Source organism: Haliaeetus albicilla, chromosome 16 (assembly GCF_947461875.1).
Source record: "Haliaeetus albicilla chromosome 16, bHalAlb1.1, whole genome shotgun sequence".
NCBI lineage: Eukaryota > Metazoa > Chordata > Aves > Accipitriformes > Accipitridae > Haliaeetus > Haliaeetus albicilla.
This window is the reverse complement of record NC_091498.1, coordinates 12,983,091-12,995,896: the sequence shown is the minus strand read 5'-3', so window position 1 is coordinate 12,995,896 and position 12,806 is coordinate 12,983,091. Positions and strand designations below refer to the sequence as shown.

Sequence of the window (12,806 nt, the reverse complement as noted above, 5' to 3'; positions counted from 1 at the left end):
GCTGGGCTGGTCTCCCCTGCCTCTCAGAGGAACTAGGGGTGCTGGTCACACAACTAGTTCGCAAGGGCTGATGCTTAATGCCAGCACAGTTCAGGCAAGCACGTGTACATGGATAGTGAAGCCACTGCACAGTCTGCATGTAGAGTGAAAAAAAGAAAAAAAAAAGGCCTTGGCCACGCAGACATCTTGGCCTACCCTGGCTGAAGGGGAGGCCTGGTGTGCCAGGTGAGCATCTGCGTAGGTGCAGAGGGAGATGGGCAGGATGAACCCACCTGGAGCTGGGCCCTCTGCTTGGGGCTTTCAGCTGCCAGAGAGAACACAAGCCTTGTGCAATTCCTGCCCTCTCCCATGCCCCAGGGATATGGGCTCTGGCATAAGGCACCAGTGGACAGGATTTCTCCCCGAGAAGGAACTGGCACACTTGGGAGATGATCCAGTCATTTTTAAGGAGCTGCCTGACTGTCAGAGGCAGGCCTTTGGGATGCCCATCCCATGAACCCTCCCATAGCTTCTGATGGCATTTAGGTTTGCTCCCCCCCGCATTGCTGCATGTAGAAGCAGCCCAGAGGGGGACCACCCCCCTGTGGAAATCAGCTAACAGCATCCTCAGCTTCATACTGAGCCGATACCACCTGATGCCAAGAGGCAGCTAGAGCCACAGTCAAGCTGCACACTCCCCCCATGCTCCCACAACCAGCCAGCACCAAGGTGGGAGAACTAGACACAGGATGGAGCTTGACTGACAGGGTACTCCAGCAGGCACAGACGGACACCACAAACACAACACAGACGCCCATCTAACCGTTTGACCGGCTTGTCGTCCAGCAGGTAACTGCCTAGCACTGAACCTTTCTTCAACAGGGGCTTTTTGCTCTGAGGCGCCTGGAAGTTGAAAAGAAAAGGGATGAAGAATGCATTTAGGACCCAGGAACCTCACCAGCCCCAGTTCAACCACTTGCCACCTCTGCAGACCACTTTGGGGAGGCAAGGCAAGGCTGGAGCCCTTGCAGCCCTGCACCATGCAGTGGTAGTTCCCCAGCAGCAGGCTTGAATAGAGGTGAGCACAGGGCTCGCTTTTCCCAGTTCAGCTCATGTCACTCATGCAAGAAGGCATCACTGTTGCTGCTTTCCCCTTTGCAACAAAATCCATCAAAAACAGTGGTGCCCCAAACTGAACCCTTCCTCTAGACAGCCAGAGCTTTTATTTCTGTGGCTTGTTCTCCACTTGGTCTCACAGCTGAATCTCTCTTTGCCCACCTGCCTTTTTATTATGCTGATGTTTTGTGGGACAGACCAATTGCCCCTTCCTTAGAAGGCACTAGTACCCCTCCTCTACTGGTACTCACCCAGAGCTGCACATGCACCATAGGAAAGGAAGACCACTGCACAAAGGACAATACACATGCTCTGCCTTACACGAACATCCCTCTCCATGCTTTCCTCCTACTTACGTCAGACTACACACTTCCTACAGCCAGTGTTGACCAGCTACCCAGAGAAGGAGAAAGCAGGACAACTCCTCTTGCAACCCTCTTCCCCCCATACATCTGATTTGTCATCCCCAGCAGAGTCAAATATGAGCAACTTGCCCAAGACCACATGGGAAATCCTGTGGCAGAGAGAGGACTGACCCGCCAGCTCCTCCAAATGCCATGCTAAAGCCTAGCTCCCCCTCACCCCCAAATGGACTGGCTAACTGCTATGGCTACACACACAAAACACAAAGGGAGAGACAGCATGGGAACGTGCCCATCGCTTAGGTGCTGGGGGAAAGGGAGATGTACTCGTTCTGTAAGTCTGGAGATTTCTGCAACGTCCTCACAAGTTATTTCTGGGGGTAAAGGTGGGGAAAGAAGAGTTTGCAGCCTCCCCGATCTGCCTCTGGCAGCAGTTTTGAACTGACCAAACACCTGCAGGCAGCTCTGGACAGGCCTTCCTTCGTGTTCCCCACAGCCCAGAGGAGGACTACAAAGATTATTTCTTCAATAACCCCTGGCTTATTTTAAAAGTAAAAAAATTAAGAAGCTGCTCTGTTGACCAGAACTCCCAGGACACCTTTACCGTGATGCAGTCCTACAAAAGGAGATACTCTGGACTCCACAGAGGGCTTCACCCAACCAGGAACTTTGAGGGGGGGAAAAAAACAAACCCCAACATTTTTACATATAAAACAGGTGTTCAACAGAAGCTCCAGCCACAGAAACAATCCAGCACTGAGAGGCTCACAACTGTGGAGCACGTATCTTCCAAGGCAAAGGACCCCCAAGTGCATAGCGACCCTTCAGTCAACACTGATATCAGGCTGTAGTTCAGCCAGCCAGTGGTTCTCCAGCAGGGATGGAGGAGCAAGTTTTCAGGGTTTGAGCAGGTTCAGTCAAGGGCACTCTAGACACACAGAGACAAGGAGATTGTGTTACAGCCCACTGGAGCTGACTTGCAACCTTCAAGTCACCTGCAGAGCAAAGGGACACCCAGGCATTCTGCTCTGGCACTCCCCTACCTGGAGAGGAAACAGCCTGTGGAGTACGTACCTGGGTAAGAAAGGAGAAACAACGGGGCGTGTTTTGCCATTGGTTCTGCCATGCTTTATTGGCCTGCTAGGTTTGTGTAACATTTGGCTTTTCACCAGGGTGGTAAAGGGACAGACGTGACATCACAGCTGTACAATACACGATGGCAAGGATTCCACAACAACAGCACGTGTACAAGCATTTTGGATTGGAAAGATTCTGGTTTATCAGTGGAATAGGAAAAATTCTGGTTTATCAGTGAAATACAAATACATGTCCAATGTAGTCAAAGTCCCAAAACACTCTTCATGATGACCAGACATGAAATTTGCTCTTGTCAACATACAGCATGCAAGCATAACTCCATAGCCAGATGGGTCACAGGTGTGAAACTGAACCTGCAACCCCTAGGTCTTAAAAGCACCTAGCAGTGATTTGCACACAGGCAGCAACAGCCACACATTGCTATCTGTGACCCAGCCACTGGGGCAAAACAGTGCCCCACAGTGCTGTGGGGCCAGGGTCTGCCTACCCTGGCAAGGCTGGAAACTCTTACGAAGAGCAAAGTATTAAGCTGGGCACTGAGAAGTGCAAAGGAGCAGTGGCTGGGTTGCTATCAGCCACATACAGCCCAGCTCCTCCTTCCAACCACTTCAAAATCTTTGCTATGAAAGAACCACTGTTCATCATACCTTCATTTCACAGAAATAACACAACTCTTCCCAGCACTAACAGAGGGTATTCAGGCCTTGGGTTTCTTTTTAGCCTGTAAAAACACTGACAGTCTCTGGCAGAGAGTGTGTCACACACTAGGGATTCCCATCAGAAGGCTGGACTCTCCTTTTTGCTGCTGCAGGGAACTATTGCTATATTCTCTCCCGCTTACAGTGGGACAGGCTGGACAGGAGATCTTCTGCAGGTGTATGATGATAGCAGCATCTCTGCAAGCCCTTGGAGCCCTGCTTTCCTGCACACTGAAACAAGAGTGGCCAACAAGATGTCCTGGCTGACAAAGTAAAAAACCTTCCTCCAATACAGGCTTCATCTGCCCAGCATGACACAGCCTTGCCAGATGAGCAATGGTGATAGAAGGATTTCACCCTGCTGCCCCATCCCTACTTCCAACACAGGGAGAAGAGAGAAAGCGGCTCCTCTGTACTATGACTCTCTCTGCTAGGCTCTCTCTTAGGTTTACCTGCAACTGTCATGTTTCAGAGCAGCCCTGAGCAGGTCCTACTGGGGGAAAAGGAGAGGAGAATAGAGAAGCAGACAAGCTTTGCACACACAGAGGTACATACCTGAACTGTGGTCTCCACAAGCCACCCACCCCACCCACAGGAACCCAGAAGCTATGAAGCACTATGCATGAGAAGAGAACAAACCATTTTCTTTGGCTGCTTGCACTGGAATCTGCTACAGAGTGACTGTTTATTACTTCTCCAAGCTCTGGTGCACACACATATACTTGGCAGCTTTAAAAATTGAGGCAGGGGGGCTGGAATCTTCTTTCAGATTTCAGAAACACACACACAAAGGCACATGCACACACACCTTGCCTCCATCCAAAACAGTTACTGAAGTTATTTTATACAGCTGCTGCTGCACTTGGAGAAGAACTTCAGCCTCTCACCCAGCAGGGCATCTCATCCCCTATCTGGGCACAATCCCTGTGCTTCCTTCCACGCTCTCTTACACACCAGCCAGAAAGTCTCTCGCAGCCTACCACTGCCTGTCCTCACTGCAAGGCAGCTACTTACAGATGTTCAAGTGGGCCATGGTGGCAGAACAGGCAAAGACACGTGGTGGCATGGATGGGTCCAAGAAGAGCACAGAGCAGCCTTGCCAGTGACATTTGGGAACACAAAGACTTTTCCATGAAAAAATAGTAAGAATTAAAAAAAGATCACATATTCGTACTTATCTTGGAGACCAGGAAAAGCCAGAGATGGCGTTGACTGTTCCAGATGTCAGAGGCCCCCTGCTTTCTCCTAGCCCTCTGACACAAGGCTCACTGCTGCACCTCCACCCCAGCAGAGTTCACAGGAACGGGGAGCTGCCCCAGAGGAACATCTGAGAACATCTGCTACAAACTCAAGGGGTCAGAAAAACTCCAAAACCTTCCTGTGGCCCTCCAGCCCCAGTCAGCCAGCAGCACATCTGGGAATCCATCTTCTTCCTCACCACCCAGCTCCAGGGATGCATCCAGCTTCACTCCCCTCCTTGCATGTGCCCAGTGCCTGTCACGACACACAAACCCCACGTGTGCAGCAGGCAGCACCCACTGCAGCCATGCACGGGTCTGCGTGATTGTCACAAGCTAACGCGCCTTGGGTTAAACCCGGGCAGTTGGCAACAGCAACCAGCAGAGCTTGTCTCCAGCATGGGCAGAGAGATGCTGTGAAGTCTGTATTAAGCACCATGCCAGGCCTCATGAGCTCACGTCATTGTCACCCGTGGAAGTGACAGGCCCCCGAGTGGCGACAGCAACAGCAGCAGATGAAAGGAGGGTGGTTGGGAATTAGGATTTTCTTTCTTAGACTAACCAGCTTCTTGGCTTCACAAGCGTCTCGCTCATCTCGAAGTTTCTTGTTCATCTCTCTGCTCCAAAGGAAGACACAAGAGAGACACAATGAAGCACTTGTCAAAAATGAAGTAAAGACCAACATTTGAAATCTAGAACAGAAAGAGAGCTTGGGACACAGATAAAGATGTTATTTATTGTCAGACATGTTGGGACTTCCATGTATCCCAGCTCAGGTAATGGGCTCCACATGGTTCCCTTAGCCAGCAGGAAAGGCTAAATTCCTCCAGTGGAGGGATTACTTGCTGAAATAACACAGCCTGTACTCTGTACCAGAGCTGGCCAGATTGCAGAATTCTGTCTGGACCTAGAAAAACAAGCAGTGTCTGAGCACTGCTTCAATACACTCCCATAGCTTTCTGTGGGAAAAAATGAGTACAGTGCTGAAACCTCAGCCCCTTACATGCACAAGAGCTCAGCATTTCCCCCCAGCCCTGTTCTTACCTGAGGAGCTCCAGCTGCCTAAGCAGACTTTGTTTCTCTTTCTGCATGTTCTTGGAGACTCTAAACACATCCCTGGGTGAAGGAGATTTTAAAAGGGGAAATAAGTTAATGGGAGAGGAAATACAAAGATCCCTTTCTCAGGGACACTCATGGTATTGCTCAAAGATAAGGGCCTGCCCTATGCTAGGAGGATTCGGAGGAAGCAGAACTGCTGCAGGATCTGGGATGGCTGGGTTGTACCCCAGCTCTCCTGTTCTCCTCCAGCGTGATGGCAGGCTACCCCTTTTCTCCTTTCACATTCCAGTTTCCTCAGCTGCTAGAGGTGGGAAGGATGCTCAGTGCCATCTGGATCTGAAACATCCCAATGTTTAGCTACATATTATTAGATTAAGCCCAGAAACAGGAACACAAGTTATTAGAAGAGGATATGTAGGAACTTCATGGACGCAATGGTGAACTGGAAAATATATGGAGCAGAAGCCTTCTTTAGGCTGAAGAACATCTGCGGGTTTTTTTACACTGTTTTTCTAGCCAAATATCAATGAACATACTCATTTCCCACTAAGGCAGGTGGGAGGTAGCAGTATCACTCCCTGTTTAGGCCCATAAAACCACAGGGATGTTAATTCTTTTCCTCAAGAAGAGACAGGCAATCCCCTGATGAAACCAAGGCTTCTAATTAGAAATCCTTATTCTTTAACTACTTGCCACCCTTCGTTCTCTGCCTGGGTCCCTGCTCTGACACCCCCTTCCCTGTCCATTCCCACCTGTCCTTCTGCTCTTGCTCAAGCTGAGCCTCTTTCTGGAGCTTCTGTAATTGCCCCTTCACTGCTTCCAGCTCCCATTTGCTTTTCTCCAGCTCTTCCAGGAGGTTTTCATTCAGGTGCCGGAGCCTTTCATTCTGCACGCGGGTCTCCAGCTGCTCCGAGTTCAGCGCCTGTAGCTGATGTTCCAGCTGCAATGGGAGAAGAGGAGGGATTAAACATAGAGAGGAAGGGTTTTGTGCTACAATCATGCCTGTAAAAACAGGCTGAAAAAGCAGATGTAAACAACAAGGCAGAAAGGAGGTAAACACAACTTAGGTCTACAGGACCACCAGTGGCATTGAGAAGGTGAATTGGAAGCAATTATTTCTCCTCATGCCAGCACTGGGGAGCAAGCAATGCAATTAGTCAGGCATAGCTGAGGAAGTGCTTCAGGCAGCATGAGGAGCTTGCTGCTGTCAGGCATTGTAGAAATCAGTGTGCAAATGAGGGTCAAAGGAGGACTGGAAAAATTTGGGTGGAAGCAGGGGTGTGTCTGTCAGGACTTATTAAGCACAGTTTTTGAAATGCATCCTCTAGTTTGGGGGCTTTGTGAGCCCACGACAGCTGAAAGGGGGTATATCCAGGTGCTCGGGGTATCTCACACTACATCTGCAAAGTCAAGTGACTGGGTGGCCTTTACTACTGTTGGAGACAGGACCTCAGGCTAGAGATGTTGTTTAAAAGCCACTGGGGCACAGCTGCACTCTAGGCAGCACAAGACCCCAGCACAACTAAAAAGCCTGATTTGGGAAGTTCAAAGCCTGCTGTCATGTACTCAAGCAGTGATGCTATTCCTCACAAATGGCTGGCGTAGTCTGGGAGTCAAAGATAGATGCAGCAGTCAAACCCACCCATCTCTGAAGACAAGTAGAGCACTGCAAGAAGAATCGTACTGACACTTCAGTATCTAGCCAGTCATATCAGCTAACCAGGGCCCTCTGCTGAAGCTGGTGTTATGCAGAAATTGTGGCACCCATCTGAGAACTTACAGCCCCAAAATAAAATTATACAATCCATGCTCACAACCAGAGAGGAGTGGCAGGAACCAGTTCTGACCAGTGTAGGAGGTGGCAGAGTCAGCCTCCACATTTATACCTTCAGCTTGCCTTTTGTCTCAGCCTACCTTCTCTCCCTCTCAAAGGGAACGTAAAGCAGCACACTGTGGCAGAAGATAAAGTGGTTTTTTTTCTTGCTACCCTGCTCTCTGCCAGCACACGCCAGTACAACGCGTACAACAGCAGGGTGAACAGAGCTTTGAACAGGTTCTTTGAAACACAAGCCCCGCATCATTCCCCGCTGAGGCTACAAGCACAAGTCAGACCCAGCTTTGTCTGGAGACTTCCAGCCCTTTGTACATCAGGGAAAATTTGAGCATGACCATGTATGCTAGGCAGTGGAGTTGAGACTAAGAAACAGCAACCCCTGCCCACAGCCTTTGGATCTTTCAATAAGCCCAGGGATGGGCTTTAAGTAAAGCACACCTGCCCCTCCCTAAGAAATCTCTATCCCACACAACTCCCCCGTTTATGTTGTCTGTACTTGGAAGTGATACGGTAGAATAGTGCAATTACAATACTGGTCTTTTGCCACAAGAGGGACCCAATTATCCACATAGTTTAATACAAGCCTCAGAGTTAAGAGTATCAGAAATTACCATTCAAGTAAGAGTAAGTGTCCATGTAGCCCAGTACTCTGCCTTGACCCATAGGAAGAGGAGATGCTACCTAGGAGGAGCATGCCTGGACACCTAACTGTAGTCCATTCCCCTCATGCACACCCAGCATCTATGGTCCCTAGACTAGGGATGTTAGAGGTCACATCCTCGACTACTCCTTTTAATAAATATTTATGAGCCTGTTGTCCCTTTGTTTGTCCAATCTGTTTCTGAACTGCTGATACTGCCTGCCTCATATGGCAAAAAATCCAGCACTAATCTCTGTGTAAAGAAGTATGTTCTTCTTAATCAAATTCATACTGGTCTCACTGAGTGTCCCTCACCTCTGCTGTTGCAGGATTTAGGGATTAACAGTTCTATGTGGACTTTATCCACCACCTTCCTGAGTCTATAAAGCTCAGTTATATCTTCCCTCAGTCTCCTCCTCTCCAAAATCAAGTCTAAGCTTTCCTAGTTTCTCTTCTTAAGGCAGATATTCCATTTCCTTAATCATACTAGTTCTCTGTACCTTCTTACTCAAGAAGGACACAGTGGAGTTAGAGGAGACCAGAACTGCACACACTAATTGAGGTGCATCAAGGGCATGGGCAGCAGGAAAATTACATCCTCTATCTTATTCTCAGTATCCTTCCTGATGGCACCTAAGTTTTGCTGGCTTTTCCAGCTGCAGCACAATGAGCTGATGATTTCAGAGAAGTGCTGTTTCATCCACATCACAGCTAGGTACCCAACTTGGATACCCCCAGCAGCCAGCATCTTACAGGTACCTCCCATGACTTGTTTCTGTGGGGATCATGTCTCAGTTCTTCAGACAAAAAGGAAAAAGACACCCAGAATGGACCATCCCATACAAATGTCCATGCCAGGGACGGCAGGCTTCAGGAAAATTTCTGCTTTGATCTTTTCTGTAACTGATTAATCAGTATGTCATTAGGTGCTGAAATACAAATATACAGTACGGACCGCTCTAAGCATCACAGAATTGTTGACTCTCGGTTATTTTGGAACAGACAGAAAACACAAACTAGAGAAATTTGGCTCTTGTACATCCATACGCAGCTTTCTTACACACCACAAAAGGTTCCAAACTCACAACTTCCAAATTTTTACCCCATCTTCCTTGACAAATACCTATTGTACAACTGATAGGACGATTGCGCCAAGAGAAAACAAAGCCCATAAGAAAATGCATGGACAAAACATTCACAGGAAGACATTACAGTTGAAGACAAACCAATCACTTCAACACCTTCCAAGACAGGAGAGAACTAGTCTAGCTAGTCCCAGATTAGCTAGTACCAACCCTCAGCAGATGAAAACCATTCTCAGTCAGAAAAGGCCTTAGCAGAAAGACAGTAGAAGGGCAAGTGCTTCTTTAGAAAGGATTTGGGTCCTGTTACCTTCTTCTGGCAGCAGAGGATTTTCTCCAGCTCCTGCTCTTTGCTGTTTAGTTCCTTCTGGAGCAGGTTACTCCTGTCATGTCTCAGTGCTTCCTGCAGAGGTAAAGACACACAGCTGTGCATACAACACCCAGCATGGTAAGAGCTTTTTCCTTAGCCAGATGAGCCACCACCTCTCCTTCAGACCAGAGAAAGTTTGACTTCAGCCAAGAGAGATGAGGTACCTGGCAGATCAGCCTCTCTCTTTCTGCTTTGATCTGTTGCTCCATTTCTTCATAAAGACACCTCACTGCTTGGTCATGGTCTGTCTCCTTCCTACAAAAGGCAGGGTGCACACAGGTCAGGAGAGAGAAAGAATACAGAAAGGAAACAGGAAAGGAGGGTGGAAACAGATCCCCCTAAGAGCTGTGTGGCATTGAGTGGGATTTTAACCAGACCAAAACAAACCCATGGGGATCAGATCAAGATAAAGAGTCATTTTATTACAGCAAGAAAAATCTCTGTGTCCTGTAACTCTGTCTCTCCTTGCATTCGAGGCAGCATCCAAGCATCAGCGGGTTCCTGACAGCAAATGGCCACGATGTTCTCCTTACCGCTTCAATGCCTGTTCCATAGACTCCTTCTCATGATTCACCTCCCTTATGTACGATGAAACACGCAACAGAAACTCTTCGAAACTGGATAAGAGCTCTGGACGCTCCTTTCGTAGCCGAGCCCAGAGCTCCCGAATCTCGTGCGGACTGGAGCAAGCATACAAGAAACAAGGAAAGCAAATGAGTTTCTGTGTCATCTTATGGACTGTTATTCAAACTCCAACATGCACTTGGGACAGACAAACTGCACTTCTCTTGTGACGACCTCCATTACACCATCATAGCAAAGAGGGAAGTTGGACAGTGATGGAGCATGCATGTGGAGTGAGATCTACTGCGAGGTTAAAATAAAGGAAGTCATCTGAAAGAGAAAAGTCATCTAGGAAGCTAACCTGGAATGATTATTTTTTCAGGTATTCACCAGTAACGCATTTGGTGTCTAAACCAAGACTCAAAGAGATGAACACTCCGCAAATTTGCTGTGAGCTATGGTCAAGCAGCAAACTGTTATAGCCCAGGGATTTTAGCACATGTCACATAGGTGTTTTTCTCACACCAGGACTGTACTGGTGGATGCTACTGTCCTTCTTATTTATTTATTTTACAGGTTTGGAAACAGAGGCACACAAAAAAGCAGCAAATTTCCCCAGGTGTCACATCAGGATAATAATGTAAGAAGCCCTGGAAACCCAGTCTTCTTTTTCCGAACCTGCAATGATTTTGCAAACACTGTTTTGGCACTTAATTCATTGCAACTTGAACACAGCACTTATAAACTTACTCTTTCCCAAAGAGTCTTTAAACCTGCAGATATCAATTCTTTTTATGGAAGAGCTTTTTATTATTTTTTTTCTTTTTTTACATCCATGATGTACTTTGGAGGGACTGCCTTGAAATATACAGAATAATTATACCTATAGACATTATCCAAATATTTTTCTTTGTCAGTGTATTTGTCTCCCTTAATATTCTTTGTGAAAAAGCAAACAAAAAAACCCAACCAAAAAGCTTGATTACCCCTGCTACCATTGCACAATAGCTTCCTTTTTCTGTCCCAAGTTGAAAAAGTTATTAGCACTTCATCAAAACATTGTGTTTTAGATAAAAGAACATATTGAGTCCCGTTAATAAATAAACCCATTTCTTTCTAGCAAAAACAGTGAAGATAGTTCAGGTTCCTGCTCCAACCCCAATTAGCTTCTGTTTTATATTACTTCTTTACAACAGCTGGCTTGGCACAAAGGCATGACATGAAGTAGCTACTGAACTCATTGCATAAAACTGCAAGTTAGCGGTCAAAATAAAACACAGGATAATTCCACTTTAAGACCTGATGCTTCTCAAAGCAGAGTTATAAACAGCAGAGACTGTTTTTCCAGAACAGTAATATGGCCTTTCACAGTGTCAGCCCATTATTTGAGGCATAACAGCTTTCCAGAATTTTTCAGGACAGAATTTGTTTAGCATTAAAAGAAACATGCAGGTGCTTTGCATCACAATGCAAATGAGACAAAAAAATCTGTTTCATGACAGACGCAGCTCTGAAAGCAGCAAACTCCTTCACTGTAAGCTTCTGTCTCCAATCCTGTTCGCCTCCTGCCCCTACCTGGGCTGCTCCCTGCAAATTGGCAACACTGTTGGACTACAATGCCTGAAAAAAAGAGCTGCCACAGATGCAGTTGGGCACCCCAGCCCCAGCACATGTGCATCAGTAAGAACCTGCTATGCATAATGCTTCACTTGGGAAGGCCCTAAAAAATGACTGGATGACACTGGGGCCAGCAGACTCTACTGGGGCCACATGCAAGGGCATTAATATTAAGTTTCAAGCCTGTCCTGGTTTCAGCTGGGATAGAGTTAATTGTCTTCCTAGCAGCTGGTATGGTGCTATGTTTTGAATTCAGTATGAGAAGAATGTTGATAACACTGATGTTTTCAGTTGTTGCTAAGTAGTGTTTAGACTAAAGTCAAGGATTTTTCAGCTTCTCATGCCCAGCCAGCAAGAAGGCTGGAGGGGCACAAGAAGTTGGCACAGGACACAGACAGGGCAGCTGATCCAAAGTGGCCAACAGGGTATTCCATACCATGTGACATCATGCCTAGTATAGGAACTGGGGGAAGCGGGGGTGGGGGGATCGAGGCTTGGAGACTAACTGGGCGTCGATTGGCAGGTGGTGAGCAATTCCACTGTGCATCATTTGTATATTCCAGTCCTTTTATTATTACTGCTGTCATTTTATTAGTGTTACCATTATCATTATTAGTTTCTTCTTTTCAGTTCTATTAAACCGTTCTTATCTCAACCCATGAGTTTTACTTCTTTTCCTGATTTTCTCCCCCATCCCACTGGGGGATGAGTGAGTGGCTGTGTGGTGCTTAGTTGCTGGCTGAGGTTAAACCATGACAAAGGCTCAGGTGCCCAGTTTAGCCCTTCACACTCTTCAAGATCAGCCCAGTCCCAAGCAGCCCCTTGAGCACAGATCTTTCACAGAGAGTCTTAGAACTAAGATTGTCTGAACATATGTGAACAGTCACACACCATTTTGGAACAGACTGTTACACTTTACAGCTGTGGTATGAACTCTAGTTTGGGAAACTCTTTGCAAAAAGCACTGTACTAAAAGTAATTTGTAACTGATGAGAAAACCCAGACTTCATTGCATTTGTTATCAGGCATATGAAAACCCAAGACAGCAGTACTGAAAGCCCAAGTAGTGTTTTCAGAGAGCAAACAGCTCAGTTCACCTCTTTGGTCTTTGTTGGTACTTTGAAGTTTTGGCATTGCAAGATCAAAACG

The 12,806-nt window shown here is 47.1% G+C and overlaps 1 protein-coding gene across 7 annotated transcripts in view; it reads right to left on the bottom strand.

The window, feature by feature from the left end:
• Window positions 1-12,806, bottom strand: part of CRACR2B (calcium release activated channel regulator 2B) — a 49,913-nt gene that overhangs the window by 12,452 nt on the left and 24,655 nt on the right. For all 7 annotated transcript variants that reach the window (XR_011328088.1, XR_011328089.1, XM_009923322.2 and 4 more), the window contains 7 exons: window positions 10,010-10,156; window positions 9,641-9,731; window positions 9,417-9,509; window positions 6,303-6,490; window positions 5,536-5,607; window positions 5,054-5,108; window positions 803-882 (listed from right to left, as the gene is read on the bottom strand). Coding sequence is in view for 5 of the 7 variants with exons in the window: in XM_009923322.2 (XP_009921624.1) it covers window positions 803-882; window positions 5,054-5,108; window positions 5,536-5,607; window positions 6,303-6,490; window positions 9,417-9,509; window positions 9,641-9,731; window positions 10,010-10,156 (726 nt within the window). In the remaining 2 variants the exon portion in view is untranslated. The remainder of the gene's footprint in view (window positions 1-802; window positions 883-5,053; window positions 5,109-5,535; window positions 5,608-6,302; window positions 6,491-9,416; window positions 9,510-9,640; window positions 9,732-10,009; window positions 10,157-12,806) is intronic.